General features: G+C 44.1%; 1 protein-coding gene across 1 annotated transcript in view; it reads left to right on the top strand.

Moving 5' to 3' along the window:
• Positions 1–26,547, top strand: part of LOC122922182 (protein farnesyltransferase subunit beta-like) — a 38,031-nt gene that overhangs the window by 8,874 nt on the left and 2,610 nt on the right. The window contains exons 3-11 of the mRNA XM_044272699.1: positions 813–885; positions 1,512–1,603; positions 16,733–16,879; positions 17,462–17,545; positions 18,968–19,054; positions 19,192–19,321; positions 23,947–24,079; positions 24,590–24,701; positions 25,104–25,218. Of these exons, the coding sequence (XP_044128634.1) occupies positions 813–885; positions 1,512–1,603; positions 16,733–16,879; positions 17,462–17,545; positions 18,968–19,054; positions 19,192–19,321; positions 23,947–24,079; positions 24,590–24,701; positions 25,104–25,218 (973 nt within the window). The remainder of the gene's footprint in view (positions 1–812; positions 886–1,511; positions 1,604–16,732; positions 16,880–17,461; positions 17,546–18,967; positions 19,055–19,191; positions 19,322–23,946; positions 24,080–24,589; positions 24,702–25,103; positions 25,219–26,547) is intronic.

Below are 26,547 nucleotides of genomic sequence, written 5' to 3'. Positions count from 1 at the left end.
TATTTCAGTTGGAAGTGGTCACACAGGTATTAAACTATTCAGAATAGTTCGGTTCTGGGTATAGGGTACATCTGCCGTTTAGCTAAAGGAGTTGTACAGGCAGTATACATCGATGACCTATCCTCAGCATAGGTGATCAGTATCTGATCGGTGGGGGTCCTTCTTATTCATGTGAATTACACTGCCCACTACTGCAATGCCAACGGCAAGCGGATAAACAGTGACGAGAACACATTGCTCACAGGAGCGCTGCAATCTCTTCAGCTGATGGGTGGGGGTGACGGGAGTCCTTGCCAGTTGTTGGTGTGTCCCTGCACAGTCCAAAACTATCCAATCAGTTCTACCAGTGTCGGACTGTGCAGGGGCACACACCCAGCTGGACCTTCATTGCAAACTGCTAGCCATTCATAATTTCTAGTAGGAATGGCACAACATGGTTATATGAACAGATACTACAGAATTATTACATGGGGAACGCATTTACTAAAGAGATTTGTCTAGAGAGGTGACAGGTCCTCTTTGAATGTTCCTTTGTGTTCTGGCCATAGATCTTGGCCCTAGAATCCCCTTCTTTCGGTGAACACTGCTTAAGCACATGTGGTGCTACGTCATCTTCTGAAGGTCTATCTGCTATACAGGACACTACCTCTCGGCGTCACACAGACTTGTCTCATCTCCGCCGGATACAGGAAACCGTTTCACTTTGCTGCAAAAATAATTATTTTGAACTAACTTTTGGGACTTATTACAGTGTCCAGCATATTGTGTCCTCTGTGCATATACCACTTATCTTACATTGCTTGTCTTTTTAGACTTGTTCTAGAGAGAGAACTCCATTCACACTACCTGCGGAAAGGCTTACAGCAGCTATCCGAATCGTATGAGGTACAGAATCCTACTGAAATATCTGGGAAAGGCTGTATTTAGGGATATCTTTTTAAGTATAGTACATGGGGTTGTAATGTAGTGGAATAAAGGTAACCAATAAAGCATACCTCCAACCTAGCCTTAGGATAGGCCAATTTTTTTTTTTTAGATTTGTGGATACGTTTTGTAGTTGCTGTTCTGAGGATTGTTGCAGTTTTGGTCCTTTCACGTGGCGGTGCATAGCCGTACCCCCGGTCATCTAATTTTGATTAATTTTTTCAGATCTAGATAACCCCTTTAAATCGGATAGCGGCATGTACTGGCTCATTGCGTGGTACTGTATGACACCAAAAGCTTCTAATGTAATAGAATGTTGCGCGCGCCTTCCGATTTGCCGGCTTCACCTCCAGATTTAAACTTCTGGCGATGGACAAGAATTGTAGCAGCACTGAAAGTAACCGTCCAGGGTTAGAGAGTCTGCGGGCAGAGCTGCAATGCCAGACAAGTGTCGCTGCTCCTGTGACAAATCGGACCCTTTTTCTAATCCCATACAAGACCAGGTTGAGATTGGGTTAGTTAGACGTGAGGTGTTTTATTTAAAAGCGTGTTCACAGCTGGCTCCTCTATCACTTTTTATCTCCTAGTGCCTAGATGCCAGCCGACCCTGGCTATGTTATTGGATTGTCCACAGTCTAACCTTGCTAGATGAACCCATCCCTGAATCTGTGGCATCAAGGTGAGCAGTGTGTATTGTCCTTCTCAACAGAGGATCAGATTTATTCACATCACCTCTGGAACTGAGTTATATGCTGTGTGGAAGAATTGCTCCTTCTGTAAGCAGGAGTGTTGCAGTGGGGCATATTCACAGGCAGCAGATTTGTGGGATAGCCCCAATTATCTGAATGGGGCTTGTAAAAATCCAAAGCGACCCCATTTAGACAAGCTGATTTTCAGCCACAGAAAGTTCTGCACTAAAAAAGTTATGCATCAGCGACTCCCAGAACACCACTCTACTAGAAGGGCCGTAAAAATATTTTTTTTCAAAAAATTGCCAAAGGGGTTCTTTAAGATGTCTTAAAATTTCTTGTGCTGCCACTCCAGTCCCCACCACTCGGATCCCCGTCAGCCTGGAGCGGTGGTCATGTGGCTTTTATTGTTTGTGACCATTGCAGCCAGTCACTGGCCCTAGTGGGGATGTGCCTTTCATTCACACTTGACCTCTGAGGCTGCGTAATTGGCTGCAGCGGTCACATGAACAATGAACTTGACACTGCCACTACAAACCCAGCAGGGATCGGCGCAACGGAAAGCTTTTTAAAGGTGAGTTTTATTTATTTTATTTAATTTTACAAAATCTCCTGCTCCTTGTCAAATGAATTTTATTAAAAATTTTTGGGTAGAACTCCTTTAGTGGTTAAATGGTCCGATTTTTCTTCTTTTGCTATTAAACAGAAAAAGTGTCAGACGTAGGAAAGATGGCTACATAGAATCAATAATGGATGAACTAATGCATTATTCAGTGTATAAATGAGCAAATATATTTTGATAAAAATCATTTGTACCACCACAACAAGGTAGCCTCTTTTAGATGGGACCCTACACTATAATGACTCCTTTCCTAACAAACCCATCTTTCCCACAGGCTGATTTCAAGCAGTGTAGTAAATAGCTGGAGCCTGTTGGCACAAGAGGAGTCATTATAGAAGTTCACTATTGTGAGGGGGCACTCGGAGGGGAGCAATAATGGGTTAGCCTTAGGTCTCATGCACACGGCCGTTGCCCTGCCGTGGCCGTATTGTGTCCTGCTTACAGCTGGTCCGCAATACACGGGCACCGGCCGTGTGCACCCCACATCACTAATGCAGACCCATTCACTTTAATGGGCCAGCAGTCTGGGAGATGCGGTGCTGAGGCAAGGATCGGAAGCACTAAGGAGTGCTTCCGTGGGTTTTCTATCCATGCCTCCACACCGCAAAAAAGTAGTGCATGCACCAATTTTTTGCGGTGCGGACCATCGAAAGCGGATTACGGACTCCATTCAAGTGAATGGGTCGGCGATCCGCATGCGGCGGCCCCATGGTCAGTACCCGTGCATTGCGGTCCGCAGCACGGGCCCTGCTAGCACACGTTCCTGTACATAAGGCCTTACTGTGAGGGAGCGCTAAGGCAGCATTCTACTGTGAAAAGGGGACTAAGGGAAATAACTACTGTTTCAGGGACACGAGGGTGGATAACTGTGGAGGCAGTAACAGGGCATTCTTACTGTAAGTTGGCACTAAAGCATAACTACTGTGAGGGGGTATTAATGGGAAGTTTTACTGTGAAAGGGGCATGAAAGAAACATAACTACTGAGAAGAGGGCACTAATGCATAAGTACTGTGTGGGGGCACTAAAAGAGTATTCTGTTGTAAAGGGGCACTTAGGGCACAGAACTACTGTTACATGGCATTCATACTGTGTGGGGGCACTAAGGGGACATAAGTAATGTGTAGGGGCACTAAGGGAGCATTTTACTGTGAAAGGGGCACAACTACTGTGTGGGGGAACTTACAGGGCATTCTAACTGTGTACGGGCAGTAAGGAGACATAACTAGTTTGTGGGCTCACTAAGGGGGGGCATAACTGTGGGTGCACAAAGGGGACTGGATGGGATTAGGCGTGTATACATAGAAGTTGGGCTTAGTTAGAGGCATGGCTTAATGTTATAAAAAATTGCTGCAGCGGGCTCCAAATGCCACTGATATAGGCCTTTCTTGGGCTTTTCAAAAGATGAGATTTAAGAGTCCTGCTCTGTCAGATGATTCTTAATTATGTACTCCTATGAAACAAACATGGAGGGCTTCACGTGATATATATTTGTGTCATAGGTTGCTTTTTCAGAAGTCTTGCTGGACTCCCTCTCTGCATGTGATGTGCAGGTTTTTATCCGGCCACAAGTCTTTGTCTTGGACACCTACAGGTGGGATTTGCATTGGCAGCCGGACAACGTTCAAACCTCCTATCTCGGCTAAAAAGCACTGGTTATTTTGTGAGGGGGTAACTGCTGGCAGATCTTCAGGCGTATGTTCCCACAATCTGCAACGTATCATGTACATCTCGGTGCAAAAACGCTCCAGATTTCACTTCGTGCATTGTAAAGGATCCACTGTGGAAATCTGAAGCATGCATTGACATGCTGTAGACTTAAAGGGCTTTTCCCATCTTGCTAATTCCTCCTCACCTGCAGCCAGCTCTGCTGTTCACTTCCTGGTTTCCTGCTGCTAAGACTGGGGGGGCTTAGGCCATTTAAGTGAAGGCCAGCCACGCCTCTTTATGACATCACACTGAGAACTCAGTCCTTGCTGCCTCCTCCCCCCCCCCCGTGGGGTTGGAGTGACCAAATTTTGGCAAGATAGGTAGGGATTTGATAAAGGAACATAATCAATGAGATGGGAATACCCCTTTAACAGCCTCTGGAGGCGGCTGTCTCAGGCACAGTCACGCATCTATGCGTCATCTCGCGAGACACAGGATCGGCAGGTAAGCGAGTGGATCACAGCCTTCCAGCGGCGATCGTTCGCTGGCAGGCTGTAGATGCGATTTTTACCCCTAACAGGTACAGTACAGACCAAAATATTGGACACACCTTCTCATTCAATGAGTTTTCTTTATTTTCATGACTATGAAAATTGTAGATTCACACTGAAAGCATCAAAACTATGAATTAACACATGTGGAATGATATACATAACAAAAAAGTGTGAAACAACTGAAAATATGTCATATTCTAGGTTCTTCAAAGTAGCCACCTTTTGGCTTTGATTACTGCTTTGCACACTCTTGGCATTCTCTTGATGAGCTTCAAGAGGTAGTCACCTGAAATGGTCTTCCAACAGTCTTGAAGGAGTTCCCAGAGATGCTTAGCACTTGTTGGCCCTTTTGCCTTCACTCTGCGGTCCAGCTCACCCCAAACCATCTCGATTGGGTTCAGGTCCGGTGACTGTGGAGGCCAGGTCATCTGGCGCAGCACCCCATCACTCTCCTTCATGGTTAAATAGCCCTTACACAGCCTGGAGGTGTGTTTGGGGTCATTGTCCTGTTGAAAAATAAATGATGGTCCAACTAAGGCTACTTTCACATTTGCGTTCGGGGCTCCGCTTGTGAGTTCCGTTTAAAGGCTCTCACAAGCGGCCCCGAACGGATCCGTCCAGCCCTAATGCATTCTGAGTGGATGCGAATCCGCTCAGAATGCATCAGTCTGGCAGCATTTGGGCTCCGCTCAGCAGGTGGACACCTGAACGCTGCTTGCAGCGTTCGGGTGTCCGCCTAACCGTGCGGAGGCAAACGGATCCGTCCAGACTTACAATGGAAGTCAATGGAGACGGATCTGTTTGAATTTGACACTATATGGCTCAATTTTCAAACAGATCCGTCCCCCATTGACTTCCAATGTAAAGTCAAAACGGATCCGCTTGCATTACCATGGAAAAAAAATAAAAATAATATATATATTTATTTTTTTGTTCATGGTAATGCAAACGGATCCGTTCTGAACGGATCTAAGTGTTTGCATTATAGGTGGGGATCCGTCTGTGCAGATACTAGACGGATCCGCACCTAAACGCAAGTGTGAAAGTAGCCTAAACGCAAACCGGATGGAATAGCATGCCGCTGCAAGATGCTGTGGTAGCCATGCTGGTTCAGTATGCCTTCAATTTTGAATAAATGCCCAACAGTGTCACCAGCAAAGCACCCCCACACCATCACACCTCCTCCTCCATGCTTCACGGTGGGAACCAGGCATGTAGAGTCCATCCGTTCACCTTTTCTGCGTCGCACAAAGACACGGTGGTTGGAACCAAAGATCTCAAATTTGGACTCATCAGACCAAAGCACAGATTTCCACTGGTCTAATGTCCATTCCTTGTGTTCTTTTGCCCAAACAAGTCTCTTCTGCTTGTTGCCTGTCCTTAGCAGTGGTTTCCTAGCAGATATTCTACCATGAAGGCCTGATTCACACAGTCTCCTCTTAACAGTTGTTCTAGAGATGTGTCTGGTGCTAGAACTCTGTGTGGCATTGACCTGGTCTCTAATCTAAGCTGCTGTTAACCTGCGATTTCTGAGGCTGGTGACTCGGATGAACTTATCCTCCGCAGCAGAGGTGACTCTTGGTCTTCCTTTCCTGGGGCGGTCCGCATGTGAGCCAGTTTCTTTGTAGCGCTTGATGGTTTTTGTGACTGCACTTGGGGACACTTTCAAAGTTTCCCTAATTTTTCGGACTGACTGACCTTCATTTCTTAAAGTAATGATGGCCACTCGTTTTTCTTTACTTAGCTGCTTTTTTCTTGCCATAATACAAATTCTAACAGTCTATTCAGTAGGACTATCAGCTGTTTATCCACCTGACTTCTCCACAACGCAACTGATGGTCCCAACCCCATTTATAAGGCAAGAAATCCCACTTATTAAACCTGACAGGGCACACCTGTGAAGTGAAAACCATTTCAGGTGACTACCTCTTGAAGCTCATCAAGAGAATGCCAAGAGTGTGCAAAGCAGTAATCAAAGCAAAAGGTGGCTACTTTGAAGAACCTAGAATATGACATATTTTCAGCTGTTTCACACTTTTTTGTTATGTATATAATTCCACATGTGTTAATTCATAGTTTTGATGCCTTCAGTGTGAATCTACAATTGTCATAGTCATAAAAATAAAGAAAACTCTTTGAATGAGAAGGTGTGTCCAAACTTTTGGTCTGTACTGTAAATTAGATGCTGTTTTGATAACAGCGTCTAATATAACTGCTACCTGGTCCTCTGGTGGTCCCTTTTGCTTGGATCGACCACCAGAGGACACAGGCACTACACACCCCCCCTGTCACTTATTAACCCCTGATCATCCCATATAGACTTCCTGATCACCCCCCTGTCATTAGATCACCCCCCTGTAAGGCTCCATTCAGATGTCCGTATGTGTTTTACGGCTCCATGGATCGTATCTGCAAAACACATACGGACCTCTGAATGGAGCCTGACAGGGGGGTGATCACCCCATATAGACTCCCTGATCACCCCCTGTCATTGATCACCCCCCTGTAAGGCTCCATTCAGATGTCCGTATGTGTTTTGCGGATCCACGGATCCATGGATCGGATCCGCAAAACACATACGGACCTCTGAATGGAGCCTTACAGGGGGGTGATCAGGAAGTCTATATGGGGTGATCACCCCCCTGTAAGGCTCCATTCAGACGTCCGTATGTGTTTTGCGGATCCGTGGATCCGCAAGGGGGCCCTAAAGCGTGAGAAGAAGTCTGGGATCCAAATGTCTTAAAATGCCCTCCTAAAAGGAATTTGGGCCCCTTTGCGCATCTAGGCTGCAAAAAAGTGTCACACATGTGGTATCGCCGTACTCAGGAGAAGTTGGGCAATGTGTTTTGGGGTGTCATTTTACATATACCCATGCTGGGTGAGAGAAATATCTTGGTCAAATGCCAACTTTGTATAAAAAAAATGGGAAAAGTTGTCTTTTGCCGAGATATTTCTATGAACTCACTATGCCCATCAGCGAATACCTTAGGGTGTCTACTTTCCGAAATGGGGTCATTTGTGGGTTTTTTCTACTGTCTGGGCATTAGGTAGAACCTCAGGAAACATGACAGGTGCTCAGAAAGTCAGAGCTACTTCAAAAAGCGGAAATTCAAATTTTTGTACCATAGTTTGTAAACGCTATAACTTTTACCCAAACCATTTTTTTTTTTTTTTACCCAAACATTATTTTTTTTTTTTTTTATCACAGACATGTAGAACAATAAATTTAGAAAAAAATTTATATATAGATGTGTTTTTTTTTTTTTTTTTTTTTTTTTTTTTTTTTTTTTTTTAAATTTTACAACAAAGTGAAAAATATAAAAACACAAAATGCAATCGCACACTGCAACCAGCACTCTGCCCTGCCTTTATGCTGGATGTTGAATGAAGGCATTGGTGTACATTTTGGCCAAAGCGTAATAAGCCACTCACCACGTCAAGGTCGCCTTCATGAGTGGTCCCTAACACTAGCTCCTACCTGTTATGGGCCATGACAGCCACATAAAATCCAGGGAGCGCAGGTACAGCATGCATGCCAAGCACACTCTGCTTTTAACCCCGTCCGGTGCCATTACAGCTTTCATCGGATCCAGGGATGCAAGTACCAACATGCATGCTGAGCCCACTATATACTTCTCCTGGAGCCTAATGGCTACTGGTAGGTGCTATATAAGCAGACTCAGTTTTATACTGAATTTAAAACCAGCCTCCAGGGGGCAGATTAACTGGACAGGTGTGCTTGACTGCTTGGAGATCGCCACACCTCCAATACCTACTACAAAGAAAAAATATGGAAAATTCAGCCCGCACAACCCCTAGCAGGTGCAGATTGCTATGGCGAAATACAGATACAAACGTAAAAACACAAAATGCAATCGCAGGGCAGAGTGCTGGTTGCAGTGTGCGATTGCATTTTGTGTTTTTACGTTTGTATTTGTATTTCGCCATAGCAATCTGCACCTGCTAGGGGTTGTGCGGGCTGAATTTTCCATATTTTTCTCTTTGTAGTACGTATTGGAGGCGTGGCGATCTCCAAGCAGTCAAGCACACCTGTCCAGTTAATCTGCCCCCCTGGAGGCTGGTTTTAAAGTCAGTATAAAACTGAGTCTGCTTATATAGCACCTACCAGTAGCCATTAGGCTCCAAGAGAAGTATATAGTGGGCTCAGCATGCATGTTGGTACTTGCATCCCTGGATCCGATGAAAGCTGTAATGGCACCGGACAGGGTTAAAAGCAGAGTGTGCTTGGCGTGCATGCTGTACCTGCGCTCCCTGGATTTTATGTGGCTGTCATGGCCCATAACGGGTAGGAGCTAGTGTTAGGGACCACTCATGAAGGCGACCTTGACGTGGTGAGTGGCTTATTACGCTTTGGCCAAAATGTACACCAATGCCTTATTTAACATCCAGCATAAAGGCAGGGCAGAGTGCTGGTTGCAGTGTGGATTGCATTTTGTGTTTTTACGTTTGTATTTGTATTTCGCCATAGCAATCTGCACCTGCTAGGGGTTGTGCGGGCTGAAATTTCCCTATTTTTTCTGAAAGTGAAAAATGTCATTTTTTTTTGCAAAAAAATCGTTAAATTTCGATTTAATAACAAAAAAAGTAAAAATGTCAGCAGCAATGAAATACCACCAAATGAAAGCTCTATTAGTGAGAAGAAAAGGAGGTAAAATTCATTTGGGTGGTAAGTTGCATGACCGAGCAATAAACGGTGAAAGTAGTGTAGTGCAGAAGTGTAAAAAGTGGTCTGGTCATTAAGGGGGTTTAAGCTAGGGGGCTGAGGTGGTTAAAATCCACATTGCAAGCCAAATTATATTCATATTCTGGTGTGAATGTTCTCTATGTGGATGAGACTTTTTTTCTTTTCTTTTTTTTCATTTTCCTCAATGCTGAGGATTACAGAGGTAAATCTGCGGCATTTATGAGATGTGATTTCCAGCTTAGGCGTCATCTGATTCTGGGTCTGAAAACAAAAATCCACAGGTCTGCCATTCGAGTGTGGTGACCTTCTTCCTAGCCATTTTAGGTCTCCACCGGACCAGAAGCTGCTTAGTCCCATGACCACTGACTGCCGTCAGTATGTGGCCTCAGTGGTAACGTGCTAAATTGGTACGTCACTGCTAGTGAGTGCTTCCCCCCCCCTCCATTTTTGTACATATTCTCATTAATGGTTAAAGGGGTTGTCTCTCTTCAGCAAATTGCGTTTATCATGTAGAGAAAGTTAATACAAACCACTTACTAATGTATTGCTATTATCCATATTGCTTCCTTTGCTGGCTGGATTCATTTTTCCATGGTTACAGATCACCCTGCAATCCATTAGTGGTGGCCGTGTTTACACAATATAGGAAAAAAGCACTAACCTATGTGTGCTCTCATGGTCCCGGCCACCAGAGAGGCTGACGCTTTTACCTATAGTGTGCAAGCACGGCCACCGCTGATGGATTGTAGGGTGGTCTGTAAGGCTTCATTCACACGTCCGTGGAACACGATCCATAAGATACTGGACTGGCATTCTGCTTGGTGCAGGAGCGCACGGTGTCATTGGTTGCTATGACGCTGTGCGCTTTGTGCCGCCGCAGTATAGTAATACACTCGCACTAAGCAGGATACCAGTCCGGTATCTCACGGACCATGTTCCATGGACGTGTGAATAAAGCCTAACCTTGGAAACGAGCAGTGTATAATGTGATAGAAAAATGTATCAAGCCAGCAAAGGAGGTAATATGGACAATCACAATACATTAGTAAGTGGCTTGTATTAACTTTCTCTACATGATAAAATCCACTTACTGAAGTGAGAACCCTTCGGAGCTCATGCACACGACCATTGTGCGTCCGTCCCGTGCATTGGGGACTGCAATTTGCAGTCCCCAATGCACGGGCAACGTCCGTGTGGTGGCCAGGACGGATCGAGACCCGTTCAACTTGAATAGGTCCATGACCTGTCCGCATCGTAAAAATATCTGTGGTTCCATTACAAGTGGTCCGCATCTGTGATGTGGGGTGCACATGGCTGGTTCCCGTGTATTGCGACCCGCTGTACGCGCGGGTAACTGCTGTGTATATGAGCCCTTAAGATGGTTTTGAGGCCAGATCACCCCTTTTTTTTTTTTTAAAGGGTTTTCCTGGAAGTAAATTCTGGGACATGGTCTTCTGCCACAGATGTAACAATTATTAGATCATTGATTCTAAAAACGAAGAACGCTTTTCCCATCTTTCATATCTTCTCTGCTCTGCACTACTGCAGTCAATGGAAATTCAGCAAATGTATGATTGTCTTCATATACTCTGTGTATAATTGACAACCCTTTTTTGTGAAGGTTAACCCTCACATCTGCCCATAGGATATAAACGTCCTATGGGTGGATGTTTAACTCTGGACGTTCTGGAACGTCCATTTAGAGATGGCTGCTGCACACTAATCATGCAGCTGCAGAGCGGGTTGCCTGCTGTCAGTGACAGCAGGCAACCCAGAGAGAAGGCAGGGACCGTTCCCAGGTGACCCTGCCTTCTAGATCGCTGCATACACAGCGCTCACAAAATAAATTAAGTCAAATATCCCCCAGAAGTCTTGTGTGACCTTTATGGGGGACACAAAGTGTAACATAAAAAAAATTTAAAATGGGAAAAAATAAATAAAATAGACATATTTGGTATTGTCGCGTCCATGACGGCCGGCTCTATAAATATATCACATGAACACCATAAAAAAAAAAACATTTTTGTCACCTTAATCACAAAAAATGCAACACCAAGTGATCAAAAAAGGCGTATGTCCCACAAAATGGTACCAATAAAACAGTCTCCTCATTCCGCAAAAAATAAAAAAAACTATAGCTTTCAGAACATGGAGACATTTAAAATATCATTTTTATGGTTTTAAAAATGCTGTTATTATGTAACACTTAAGTGAATAAAAAGTATACATATTCGGTATCGCCGCATCTGTAACAACCTGTTCTATAAAAATGTCACATGACCCAACCTCTCAGGTGAACACCGTTAAGAAGAAAAAAAAAAAGTAAAAAAAAGCCATAAAAAGTGTAATGGCACGCAATCAAAAAGTCATATGCACCCCAAAATAGTACCAATCAAACTGTCATCTCATCCTGCAAAAATGATACCCTACCTAAGACCATCGCCCAGAAAATAAAAAACTATGGAGACACTTAATTTTTTTGTTTCAAAAATATTATTGTGTAAACCTTAAACTATAAAAGAAATATATACATATGTCATATGTTTATAGTGGATGTCTATTAGTTAGACCCACCATAAAGTATTCTCAGTAGTCTCAAATATCTGTATGCTGTTAACTGAGTTTGCCTTTGTGTATTTATTATAAGATTTAACTTTTATTCTTATTATTTAAAATAAATATGAGACAGCTGAATTTAGTGAAACTGCTGCGCTGTTTAGAGACAGAAGGGACCAGTTGTATAGTACAGGTTAGAGGTATTATGCCTACTTTTATGGTCAGTTTGTATATAGAGGACAACACTAGTGTATTTTACTAGAATTCCCTATATCTCCACCCTACTTGACCTACTCTAGTCAGGGTGATGACCTAAATGGCTGTAGTCGGGGCACTCGTCTTTAAAAAGACGACCCCCAGCCTCAGGAACCTCGGACCTGTTCTATGAATCCCTATTCTCTTACCTCTCTGCTGTTGAATCCCTTTCCTTTTATCCGACGCGTTTCGCCTGATTAGGCTCCTCAGGGACTAAGGAAGATTGTCCGGTGTTGCAGGCAGTGGCTCTCATCCGGTTCGATCATGCGGCAGTGGCGGCGTTTGTGAAGCTGTGTCTCACTTTTGTGCGCCTCGCTCCTCCCCTCTATGGAATAAACCAATCATCGGGTCAGGTTCGGACGTACTGGTGGCACTCCCCCTTTTGAATATTCACCAGTCTGTTTCCTCACAGAGACATGCGCAGACTTGAGCCGCGTGTTACGTCAGGCTGTGCTCCGCTCTAGTCAGGAGGGGACGTGGCGTGTGGGAGTGGTTTGTAGTCATGGGGATCTCAAGCCGCGTCCCCGGCCGGCTTACTATTACGCAAGATATTCCTATCTCCTGGAGTCCTGTGGGTAATTCCATTAGATTAATAGAGAAAGCAATCAGGGCTATTCTAGATGGACACAGATTAGATAATCCTGTATTTTTTGCTGAGTTTTGTTATATTATTAGCTATCATAGTAGCCATCATTTTAGGTATTTTCTACAGAGTCATCGATTTGATATTATCGGCCATCTTATTTTATATTGGTGACTATATATGAATTATTATAAAATCATGCAGAGAATTCAGGAGACGTATTAGAGATCATTATAATGATATACAAAACAAGGACACATCAGTGGCTCGACACATTAACCAATGCCATGGAGGCAACGTGGCATGCCTTCAGTTTATGGGGATCCAACATGTCCCTAAACCCAAGAGAGGAGGAGATTGGGATAAACTAATTCTGAAGGCAGAAGCCAGATGGATTTATAGACTCAAGTCAGTCACACCAAACGGCCTAAATGAATATCTCTCCTACAAACCCTTCCTATAAATAAATAAATAAATAAATATTCTCATAAGGTCCCTATAAATATATAAGCATCAAAATATAAGTATCTAGGAGCCATATATCTATATACAATAATGTATTATATTATAAATATACTAGAAATCAGCATATAAACTGCATGATTTTATAATAATTCATATAGTCACCAATATAAAATAAGATGGCCGATAATATCAAATCGATGACTATCAAAATATCATAACTCTGTAGAAAATACCTAAAATGATGGCTACTATGATAGCTAATAATATAACAAAACTCAGCAAAAAATACAGGATTATCTAATCTGTGTCCATCTAGAATAGCCCTGATTGCTTTCTCTATTAATCTAATGGAATTACCCACAGGACTCCAGGAGATAGGAATATCTTGCGTAATAGTAAGCCGGCCGGGGACGCGGCTTGAGATCCCCATGACTACAAACCACTCCCACACGCCACGTCACCTCCTGACTAGAGCGGAGCACAGCCTGACGTAACACGCGGCTCAAGTCTGCACATGTCTCTGTGAGGAAACAGACTGGTGAATATTCAAAAGGGGGAGTGCCACCAGTACGTCCGAACCTGACCCGATGATTGGTTTATTCCATAGAGGGGAGGAGCGAGGCGCACAAAAGTGAGACACAGCTTCACAAACGCCGCCACTGCCGCATGATCGAACCGGATGAGAGCCACTGCCTGCAACACCGGACAATCTTCCTTAGTCCCTGAGGAGCCTAATCAGGCGAAACGCGTCGGATAAAAGGAAAGGGATTCAACAGCAGAGAGGTAAGAGAATAGGGATTCATAGAACAGGTCCGAGGTTCCTGAGGCTGGGGGTCGTCTTTTTAAAGACTAGTGCCCCGACTACAGCCATTTAGGTCATCACCCTGACTAGAGTAGGTCAAGTAGGGTGGAGATATAGGGAATTCTAGTAAAATACACTAGTGTTGTCCTCTATATACAAACTGACCATAAAAGTAGGCATAATACCTCTAACCTGTACTATACAACTGGTCCCTTCTGTCTCTAAACAGCGCAGCAGTTTCACTAAATTCAGCTGTCTCATATTTATTTTAAATAATAAGAATAAAAGTTAAATCTTATAATAAATACACAAAGGCAAACTCAAATATATACATATGAGGTATCGCTGTGTCCGTAAGAACCTGCTGTATAGAAATAGCACATGATCTTACCGGTCAGATGAACATTGTAAATAACAAAAAAATAAAAACTGTGCCAAAACAGCTATTTTTTGTTACCTTGCCCCACAAAGTGTAATATAGAGCAACCAAAAATCATATGTACCCTAAAATAGTACCAACAAAACTGCAACCTTATCCCATAGTTTCCAAAATGGGGTCACTTTTTTGGAGTTTCTACTCTAGGGGTGCATCAGGGGGTCTTCAAGTGTGACATGGTGTCAAAAAAAACAATCCAGCAAAATCTGCCTGCCAAAAACCACATGGCGTTTCTTTTCCCTCTACGCCCTGCCGTGTGCCTGTACAGCAGTTTACGACCACATATGGGGTGTTTCTGCAAACTACAGAATCGGGGCAATAAATATTACGTTTTGTTTGGCTGTTAATTCTTGCTTTGCTACTGGAAAAATTGATTAAAATTGAAAATTTGCCCCAAAAGTGAAATTCTGAAATTGTATTTCCATTAAAACACCTAAAGGGTTAACAAAGCTTGTAAAATCAGTTTTGAATACCTTGACGGGTTTAGTTTCTAAAATGGGGTAATTTTTGGGTGGTTTATATTATGTAAGCCTCACAAAGTGACTTCAGACCTGAACTGGTCCTTTTTTAAAAAGTGGGTTTTGGAAAATTCTAAGATTTGCTTCTAAACTTCTAAGCCTTGTAACATCCCCAAAATGATCCAAACATGAAGTAGACATATGGGGAATGTAAAGTAATAACTATTTTTGGAGGTATTACTATCTATTCTAAAAAAATAGAGAAATAGAAATTGGTAAATTGGCAAATTTTTTGTACATTTGGTCTTTTTTTATTTTATAAAAAATTACCTTTTTTTTTTTTTTTTAACTCCATTTTACCAGTGTTTTCTCGTCACATATTGTACTTCATGACAATCTCAGAATGGCCTGGATAAGTCAAAGCGTTTTAAAGTTATTACCACATAAAGTGACACATGTCAGATTTGCAAAAAAAAAAGCCTGGGCAGGAAGGGGGAAATGTTCCGGATGTGAAGTGGTTAAAGAGGTACTCCTGGTTTTAAGGATTACATTTATTTGTGTAGAGTAGGATATTGAACAATTTTCTGATATACATCTATTTAAAATTTTGCTTGCAGACCTTTATTATCCATACAGTAGCCTCTCCATAAGGGAATAAAAAAGGCACAGCCCTTTTTAACCCTGTAAATTGCATCCATAGGAGAGCTGGATAGGACTAAACAAGGTGTCGGTCATGTGACCCTCACGTGTCCTATCTGGGCTATACCATTCTACTGTATATAGGGATCCACTGTCTGATATAAGAAAGGGTATGTATGCACAATGTTAAATACATATATTAGAAAATTGTATGATTTTGTAAACAAATTAAAAGCAAAATAAAAACTGGAATACCCCTTTAACATGTATGCTTGGCTATTTTTCCACTGAAATTTGTCACATTTAAAGGGAGTCTGTCAGCATATTTACCCTTTTTAACAGTTCCCATAGAGCTGTAGCCGCAACACAGATGATTAAAACGATACCTTTATATGCTTTTGTGGACTTGTAAAACTGCCACAAACTAACTTTGATCTATATGTAAATGAGGGCTCGCAAGTGCCCAGGGGCGGCGTCCACCGCGTTGGTGCCCAGGCAGCTCTGCCTCTTCGGCTCTTATCCCCGCCCAGCCTCTTCCTCTGCCCGCCCATCTGTTTTTTCTCTCCCCCTCAGCGAGATCCTGCGCGCTGACTTCCTTGGCCGGGGCATGCGCACTGCGATGCCCATTGCTGGCACGGCATCGCAGTAGCTTATGCGCATGCGCCGGCTAACGGATCAAACAGATAAATTTACCTCTCTTGGCTCTCTGTGTCTGCAGTGACAGCTGCTTGCTCGGCTTTCCTCCTCTTCTGCGCCGATGGACCGCCTCCTTTCTGCAGAAGAGGAGGAAAGCCGAGCAAGCAGCTGTCACTGCAGCCAAGAGAGGTAAATTTATCTGTTTGATCCGTTAGCCGGCGCATGCGCATAAGCTACTGCGATGCCGTGCCAGCAATGGGCATCGCAGTGCGCATGCCCCGGCCAAGGAAGTCAGCGCGCAGGCGCGGGATCTCGTTGAGGGGGAGAGAAAACAGATGGGCTGGCAGAGGAAGAGGCTGGGCGGGGATAAGAGCCGAAGAGGCAGAGCTGCCTGGGCACCAACGCGGTGGACGCCGCCCCGGGCACTTGCGAGCCCTCATTTACATATAGATCAAAGTTAGTTTGTGGCAGTTTCACAAGTCCACAAAAGCATATAAAGGTACCGTTTTAATCATCTGTGTTGCGGCTACAGCGGTATGGGAACTGTTAAAAAAGGGTAAATGTTCTGACAGACTCCCTTTTTAAAAAAAAATTTTTTCTCACATTGAGAATACTAGATATTGCTCTGCTGACTGATCGATTCTGCTGAAGTGTCTCCAGTATACAGTACTTGACTGATATATACTGTATGGCTTTCTAGCAATTTTATATAGCATTTATTTATTATTTTCTTCATTTTATTTTTTTTTTTGTACTGTAGCGTTTGTCAGTTTCTAGCACGATGCCAAGGTCCTGGTGGTGGTTTTGGTGGTGGCCCCTGTCAGCAGCCACATCTTGCTCCCACCTATGCAGCAGTCAATGCTCTGTGCACCATTGGAACAGAAGAAGCCTACAATGTCATTAATAGGTATGTACTGCCTATAAGGAGGGTTATATGTCTATGCGCTGCCTATAAGGAGGGTTATGGGTCTATGCGCTGCCTATAAGGAGGGTTATGTGTCTATGCGCTGCCTATAAGGAGGGTTATATGTCTATGCGCTGCCTATAAGGAGGGTTATGTGTCTATGCGCTGCCTATAAGGAGGGTTATGTGTCTATGCGCTGCCTATAAGGAGGGTTATGTGTCTATGCGCTGCCTATAAGGAGGGTTATGTGTCTATGCGCTGCCTATAAGGAGGGTTATGTGTCTATGCGCTGCCTATAAGGAGGGTTATAGGTGCACTATACTATATACAGTGGTTTCCATATAAATGTAAGCTCATAGGACATGAGTGCACACATGTAATACTTCTATTGCCCACGCTGCAGGATAATGCACATATTTCCCACCTAATTAACTACTATTACCAGATCAGGACCTCTATAGGACATTATAGGCCAGAGTGTTAGGTGTGTCTGTGACCTGATGGCAGCTCTTTGTAGGACAGTCAACTGCACCATCATGTTGGGTTCTTGGCTTCATTACTTTTTTTTTTTTTTTTCTTTGACAGGGAAAAACTTTTGGAATTTTTATACGCCTTAAAACAACCAGATGGCTCGTTCAACATGCACGTGGGTGGAGAAGTGGATGTCAGGTCAGATATCATACAATTGCATTTTGTTTTTATCTCTAGTCTATGGACAACAGTCTTGTGGTTTGCCCCTGGGCACTTAGGGCGTCTCTCCTTAAGGGATATTCCAGCTGGTTTGTCCCCCTCCCCACTCTTCTCCATACTTGCCATGATGTTAGAAGTCGCTGGTGGAGATCTCCACTAGTCAGTTCTTCATGGACCTTATACCTGGTGGTCTTTCCCCTGAGTACACATGTAGAAGATGAAAGGGGAGCTGTGTAATGTAGCATGTATAGCTGTGTGTAGACATGGGCATGTGAACGCTGCTTGCAATGCCATCTCCACAGCAAGTCAGGAACTGCCAGGAGCCAAGCACATAGTAAAATAAAAGGCTAAATAATTTAGGAAGGTCTCAGCATTAGGTAAGTAGTAACGCCATTTGTCACAGTTTACGGACAAAACACGGTCACTGGAAAATTCTTTATGGAACAGAACTTCTGGGATTGTATGATCTGTACTGCCTAGAGCCGTATAGGTAGTGAAAAGTGAACTCTGCGTGGTTCTGTATGAATGGTCTATAGGGCTTTATGCACACAGTCGTATTACGGGTCTGTGTTGTATGGAACTATATTCCTGCATCTATAGCCCATCCCATACAGTATGAATACACGGATTAAAAAGAAGCCATACACATGCAGTGTTATGAAGGTTTTCCCCCCTACTAGCAGTGGCTCCACGTTGCGGCATATGTATACGCCTTTGTCTGTAAACCTGACCCCTAGGGACATGGTGTGCTGCTGTGCAGGGTCCTTTCAAACAACTTTTTCATAGTATTCCACAAATGATATAATAGCCCATCAAGAGTCTCTTTCCTAAAGTCATATGTGACTCATTAGTGGAGAAGCTCTGATCTATTACTGGGTCATCTAGAAAGTATTCATTTAGTTTGTCTATTGAAATAGAAATGTCTAGTAAGGCCTCAAACCACGTATCCGTGATATACATGTGCCGTCCACGTTCATTCATTTTTTTTCTGGCGTAGACTTCAGTTTATGGCACAAAGCAGGGCAGAGATGCATCTGATTTGTTAAGAGTCCTCTGCCTCTTAATAAGTTAGCCGCATCTCGTGCCAGTGCAGGGAGATCAAGACTGGCGGATGGATACGCCAGTCTTGCTATATCTCCCCCATTCTGTCTTTTTGTGGATCATCTGCGTGCTTTCCACATCTGTATGACCGTTTTCCAAAATAATATAAAGTGTCCTACGCTAAAATGCAGCACACAGACCCATTGAAGTCAGTTGATCTGCAAAAAATGCGGATGCGTGACAGATGGTATCTGTATTTGGCGGATCCGTAATTTGCAGACTGCAGAATACATAGTCATGTGCATGAGGCCTTAAGATTACATTACTCCAACAATATGATTTGTATTATTCCTCCTTCAGAAGTGCTTACTGCGCGGCCTCTGTGGCTTCCCTCACCAATATCGTCACTCCCAAGCTGTTTGATGGCACCGCTGAATGGATTGCCAGGTTTGGAAAATAGAAATATTATGCTAAATAGTGTTTCTGTGATTTCTATTATTAATGTGAGTTGTGTTTTATCTGCCTGAGATGGGAACGCCGATTAGAAGCAAATAAGTCACTGTGGCTAATTTTTCTTGCTCTAGATGCCAGTTTTGGGAAGGTGGCATTGGAGGTGTGCCAGGCATGGAAGCACATGGTGGATATACATTTTGTGGTTTGGCAGCTCTCCTCATTTTGAAGAGGGTTCACCTGTTGGATATGAAGAGCTTGCTGGTAAGCGTAGGCTTTGTTGTCGGTCATGTTGAGTGTTGTAGTACAAGGACATTAAGTCTGTATATATTCCATAGCTGTATCTACAGCCTGATCATACAGGATTCATTATATAAAACTATAGATTCTGCCCATAGCAACAAGTCAGATGCCAAGTATGTGATTTCTAGTGGAGTCTAGAAAATAAAACCAATTACCGGTAGCTGGTATTCTGTGGGTAACACTATTAGACATGTATATACTGTATTTTCACCCTATAAGACACACCTGCCCATAAGACGCACTAGGTTTTAGAGGAGATATATATAAAAAAAAAATATATATATTCTTTTTTTATATATATATATATTTTTCGTCAGGCCTCAGATGACACCCCAAATATTAATCAGACCTCAAATCAGACATTTAAAAAAAAAAAAAAAAAAAACATAAATTAACTTGCAACTCCTGTTCCGGACACCGTCGCTCCTGCGATCCAGCTCCCTCTCTGCCGCACTGTGACTTGACGTCACACAGCGTGAGGTCAGAGCGTGGCTACGTCCACGCGCTGTGCACAGGTCACATCAGTGTGCGGCCCCCACAGAAGACTACCAGGGAGTGGCACCCCACCCACACACCTTGGGGGGGAAAAGAGTGCGTCTTATAGGGTGAAAAATATGGTAGATACGTGAGGTCCTACCTGGACTCCCACAGATTAGCAGACACTTGGGGCTCCTTCACCCAAATCTTGTGGATAACAACTTTTTTTTTTTTTTTTTTTTAGCTCAGTATAATGAATTTTTTATGGAGCGATTAAATGACTATAATAGACGTGAAGCTGATCAGCCTCTTCTGTGGCCTCCTCTAACATATAGCAATTTATTTCAAGGGCTGACTGTTAGTACAGTGATGTGTTCCTGAATGGCACAAATCCTGGCGTTTACCAGGGTTCTTGAAATATTCATGTAATGTAATAGTACTATTACATATTTTATTGTAATCCATGTATAGAACTGACCTGTGATCTATTATATTACATGCAATCATGCTGTGCATGATAGATCTTTGGTAGATTTGTCAAGTGGTAGGTCGGGGGTCATGTCCTTCCTGCTGCCACTATTGCATCTCATGGGGTTTGTCCTTTCTGCTTTTATCATTTTATCCTTTCACCAGGCAGTTATGCAGCTTACGAACTGCTGAACTGCCTTTTGCCCCCTCCTTTCGACCCCACCATACACAGCGGGACATGAGGATTTATATCTCCTCTGTCCTGCAGAAATCTCTACCTGATGCTCAGGTTGCAGCAGTAGGAGATACAAATCGCAGGTGAATAGCAGAGGGCTACTCTCCTCTCCAGCTGTCCACATATGGGCTGTGACGTCTTGGGATTTCTGAGGCATCCGTTTAACGGAGGCCAGTGACTGTTGCCATACAGAGGCAGCCGCCACCCCATAAGCTATTATAGCCTCCGTTAAATGGATCCTGACATATACCAGCCAGCAGGGCCAGTCAAAATGTAGCCTTGGGCAAAATCAAAAGTGGGGCCCGAAATCTTGTAGTAATGTGCTAAACACAGTCCGATGCCCCCGCCGATTAGCTGTTTGAGGAGGCGGCGCATGCTGTTCACTGCTGCTGTCTCATAGACATACAGCAGCAGAAACAGCTGATCGGAGGGGGTGCCGGGTCATCAATATGAAAAGAAACCCGGAGAACCTCTTGAAGCTACCCTTAATACTGTGCTCCCCCCCCCCCCCCCCCTCCCATGTCCACAAACACTATACTATACACCCAGACTGCCCTCATTGGTAATAGTGCCCCCCCCCCCCCCCCCCAGCAATGCAGACATTTAGTATAAAAAAAACTCCCTCCCCCTGCCGCTGTCTGCGATGTGTTATCTGTGGCTTGTCTTGCTGCATCCTAATGCATGCGGTCCAAATGACATCACTGCTCCTGCTCCGGGTCTCACGTGATCATGTCATCATGCGAGACCCAGCGCAGGAGGTTGCGTTGATGTCACTGCAGCTTCTTGCGCTGTTCTAATGCCTCACAGACTTGAGGCCTAGTGGCCTGAGGCTTGTGCAGTTGGACGGCTGTGAGTGTGCCCCCCCCCCTTTTATGGGTAGCAAAGTGGCACCCTAGACTGGATGACTATCCTCCCCTATCCATCGTCCCGACCCTAATGCAGCGCACACTACCGCAGGAGGTATAACTGGAGAGGACTACAACTCACAGCATGTCTAAGCCATTACGATTTAATATCAGAGCACATTACAGGGGGACGTATAAGAGGATGGGAGTACAACACCCAGCATGTCCACAGACTTTATTATGTAATATCTGAGTACATTATAAGAGGAGAGGACTACAACTCCCAGCATATCCAGGGTGTTGTAATCAACCCTGATAACACATAATAATGGCCTGGACATGCTGAGAGTTGTAGTCCTCTCCTCATACCTCATCTTGTAATGTATTCTGATATTACATAACAGGAGGTATAAGAGGACTACAACGCCCAGCATTTCTCTGGGACTTACGTTAAATACATTCTTCACATGCATGGCTGGTCTTCTATTTCATTACCTTAAAGGATAACTGTCACACTTAGACCCTAATTTAAAATTTCTTATATGTAGTTACTAATAACATGATATTCCAGAATCAGTTACTAATAGACTGACTTACCCCATATTTAATAAGATTCAGCCCTTAGCAACCAGTCTGCATAAAACTCCAATCACAATTCAGTTAAGATGGCCGCCACTGCCCTCACCCTGAGGCTAATCCCGCCTGCCCTCACTAGCCAGTAACAAAAGCCCCCCAAAATGTCAGTAACCAGAGCCCTCCCCCTAAAGGGTTAATCTCCTGCAGCACAAAGGGGTCCTCCTACCACATGTTGCTTTCATTTATACACTGAGCAGACGGCAGATCTCCCTTCCCTGTCTGCGCTGCTCAACTCTGCATTCTCCAGCTCTGCTGAGTGAGGGAGCGTCTGCCAAGCGCAGGGACAGGGAGCAGTGCACACAGCCCAGGCACTGTTATCAGCTGCTGGGGAGGACCTGGCTTTAATCATTTACTTACAGTCCCTGGCTGTCAGTAATCTGACCTTGCACGCTGCCTGCCTCTGCATTCTCCGTCCTCCAACACATAGACGGACCCTGCCTAGCAACCTGATTTTAAGCACAGGTAAAAGTAGGCAGTACAGGGAACAAAACTGTGGAATTAAGGGGTAATTGAGTACACAGTGAAAAGTTGAAATAGGGCCACCAAGGAGATATTAATCACCACAATCCAATACTCCCCCAAAAAAAATACAACAGTTATACTTTAATGCACTGCTGAACTCCGCCTCCATCTGGTCACATGATGGTGAGGTCATCGCAGGTCCTTCACCACCTCTTCTCTGCTGAGCTCCGCCTTCTGCATCTGACATCATCGCCAGTTGTACAGCTCCAGTAGAAGAGTGTTGGTGTCTGGCACTGTCAGCACTAGGGTAATGATTTCTCTTATATGTGAGGGAGTGGGCCTTACACTGCATTTCATTGTAAAGTTGTTCAGCTGTCCGCCAGTTTGCTTCCATGGACATTGGAGCTGAACAGCAGCAGTGAAGCAGGGGGCCCTGGGCAATCCCAGTTTGCCCCCCCTCTCCCTAACGCTGGCCCTTCCAGCTAGACAGGGCAAAGGGGTACTTTTTTTTTTATTAATTTTTTTCCTCCGACTAATGAAACCCTATGGACACATTTAGCATATATGTCTGGGGGCTCCCCAACGTACACGCTAAATATAGATTAAAAAAAAAACGTGAGGTGAACCCACCCTTACAGTGACAGCATTATGTCAATGTAATACAATAGATCACAGGACTCGCGGTCACACTGGTGATGGAGGCTGATAATTGTATGTCTGGGGTAATGTACATTCTGCGTGAGCGGAGCCAGGACGCATGATGCCTGTGAAAAATGTATTTGCATCAAGCAGAATGTCCAACATTGGTGCATGTTCGTTCAGAAAGGTGTTAGTTTGTTTTTGGAGAGGTTTTTATTTATTTTTTTACTACATTGTGTTTTATTTTTTTTCTTAAAGGGAACACATTATCAGTGTGTTTCCTGCTGTCCCTGGTGGGTCACTGCTAGCATTGATCTGTCTAGGCCTGTGATGGCTAACCTCCGACACTCCAACTGTGGTAAAAACTACAACTCCCAAGATGTACACCTGCTTGGCTGTTCTCAGAACTCCATGGAAATGAATAGAGAATGCTGCGAGTCGTATTTCGCCACTGCTGGAGGTTAGCCATCATTAATATAGTCCCCTCTACACTGGGAAACTGATGTCATTACTGACATGAGTGGGTTCCCTAGAATCCTTTCCCTCATTCAGGAGCGCAGTGTTCGGGGCTTTTTGTGATAGTGGACTGACCAGTTCCCTGTCCCAGTGTAGGATTGTGCTCATCAGTGAGGCACTGTATTTAGGAGTATGAAGTGCCATCAAGCTGACCACATCAATAAATATGGGACAGGAACCATACCATATAGCAGGCAGGAAGTGGTTAATGTGCACATAATATAAAGAAATAAGTAAAATAAAAAACTGAAACTTTGGAGTGTCGGTGCATGAATGAGTGTCACTGAAATTGCTTTTCTTTATATAAGCGATGGGTTGCGTTCAAACAGATGAGATTTGAAGGTGGATTTCAAGGCCGCTGCAACAAGCTGGTGGATGGCTGCTACTCCTTCTGGCAAGCTGGCCTAATGCCACTTATCCATAGGACATTACATGCTGAAGGTAATTTTTCCATGATTGGGGAAGCAATAGAAGCGCAGCTTCCACAGGGGTCAGAGAGGCCATAGGTGGCAAATGGGCTACTTAAAGGGCATATGTCAGCAGTTTTGTCCCTAGAACACTGGCTCACCTGTTACATGTGCACCTGGCAGCTGAAGGCATCTGTGTTGGTCCCATGTTCATATGTGCCCGAAATGCTGGGAAAAATTATGTTTTATTATATGCATATTAGCCTCTAGGAGCAACAGGGGTGTTGCCGTTACACCTAAAGGCTCTACTCTCTCTGCAACCGCCGCACCCTCATCACTTAACAGGGCCAGGAGTGATGACATTTTCACTGTCTGACCCTGTCAAAGTGGAGGGGGTGCAGGAGAACCTCTAGGAGTAACCGCAACGCCCCCATTGCTCGTAGAGACTCATTTGCGTACATTAAAACATTGGGTAGTGACTGACTGGAGGGAAGGGGGTTCACATGGCAGGTATTTTTGTAACACTCATATGATGATCTTGCAGGAGATCCTGCTCTCAGCCTCACAAATTGGATGTTTGACCAGAAAGCTCTGCAAGAATACATCCTATTGTGCTGTCAGTGTCCAAGTGGCGGCTTACTAGATAAACCTGGCAAGTAAGTGCAGCTGGTAGCGTGGTTCACCTTCAGTCATACGTTAGGGGTCATTAAACGTTTTTGTTACATTAGATAATGCTCCTGTATTATAACAGGAGTGCTATAATTCTGTCTTCAGTTTGCACCCTCACACTGCTGCATTGTCTTGTGGATACAGGGAGATTACCTAGGCATCGCACCCAGCCAGAATCCTCCTCCTTACAGATGGGGGCATGCCCCCTGAAAACAGCTGTCTACAGAGGGATGTCTGGCCTGGCTATTTTCCCTGGTCACAGTTGTAAGGCTTGTTAAAAAGTGGATAGTGACTCACAGGGAGCTACTTTCACATGGTGAAACGATAGAAATGTTAAAATAATAACAGTTACAGATTATTAGTTTTATCATTTTTTTTGGTATTTATAGATCAAGAGACTTTTATCATACTTGCTATTGTCTGAGTGGACTGTCTATAGCGCAGCATTTTGGTAGCGGAGAAATGCTCCATGAAACTATTGTAGGAATACCAGAGAACTTATTGGTAAGTAGAACTGGGCACCACTAAGACGCCAATGGAATAAGAATTGATCTATTAAGAGCCTTTTACATGGACCAACAGAACAGGCAATTATCGTAACTGAATCTTTCATTCCTGATAATTACCCATCGTTAAGCAGAGGAGAGAGCTGCCCATCCCACTACTGAAGTATTGCTTGCTGGCAGCAGATCCCTGGTTGCACAGGACAGTATGCTGCCGCAAACAATGATTTGAGGTGATCACTCGAAGAACAAGTTTGCTAATTCATCAGGTGAACAGTGGCACATTTACACAGGGCAATTATCAATTCCCAGTAATTGCCCATATTGTCAGCCCATGTAAAAGGGCCTTTAAGTCCGATAGCAAGTCATACAACCTGTTTTCTAATGTCCTTTGAGCTTGCATGATATAGACACTGGCATTAAAGGAATGAGACCAGTATTTGTATGATACTTTTGTATTGTACATTTGTGTGGTTGGTTATTTATTGACAGTGTTGTGTATATGCATACAGTGTTACTTATGCCCTCAAATCTGACTTAGGGTACTTTCACACTTGCGGCAGGACGGATCCGACAGGCTGTTCACCATGTCGGATCCGTCCTGCGGCTATTTCGCCGTGCCCGCGGACCGCCGCTCCGTCCCCATTGACTATAATGGGGACGGGGGCGGAGCTCTGGCGCAGCACGGCGGTGCACTGAGAAAGGCCGCCGGACTAAAATTACTGCATGTCAGGCTTTTTAGTCCGGCGGCTTTCTCCGTGCACCGCCGTGCTGCGCCGGAGCTCCGCCCCCGTCCCCATTATAGTCAATGGGGACGGAGCGGCGGTCCGCGGGCACGGCGAAATAGCCGCAGGACGGATCCGACATGGTGAACAGCCTGTCGGATCCGTCCTGCCGCAAGTGTGAAACTAGCCTTAAAGGGGTTGTCTCACTTCAGCAACTGGCATTAATCATGTAGAGAAAGTTAATACCAGGCACTTACTAATGTATTGTGATTGTATATATTGCTTCCTTTGCTGGCTGGATTAATTTCTCCATTACATTATACACTGCTCATGAATTGCAGGGTGGTCGCAACCATGGAAATGATCAGTGTCTAATGTGATGGAAAAACAAATCCAGCCAGCAAAAGAAGTAGTATAGACAATCGCAATACATTAGTAAGTGCCTTTTATTAACTTTCTCTACATGATAAATGCCACTTGCTGAAGCGAGACAACTTTTCTGAGAAAAAAAAGAACCTACAGCAGTGGTGTGAATAGAGCCTGATTTAGATGCTACTGCTTGCACTCTACACTCACCAGATGGCCATTAGTCAAAAGTACACCTT

The sequence above is a fragment of the Bufo gargarizans genome, chromosome 11 (genome assembly GCF_014858855.1).
Source record: "Bufo gargarizans isolate SCDJY-AF-19 chromosome 11, ASM1485885v1, whole genome shotgun sequence".
Lineage (NCBI taxonomy): Eukaryota > Metazoa > Chordata > Amphibia > Anura > Bufonidae > Bufo > Bufo gargarizans.
The sequence above is the reverse complement of the archived record's forward strand: the minus strand, read 5'-3'. Positions and strand labels throughout refer to the sequence as shown.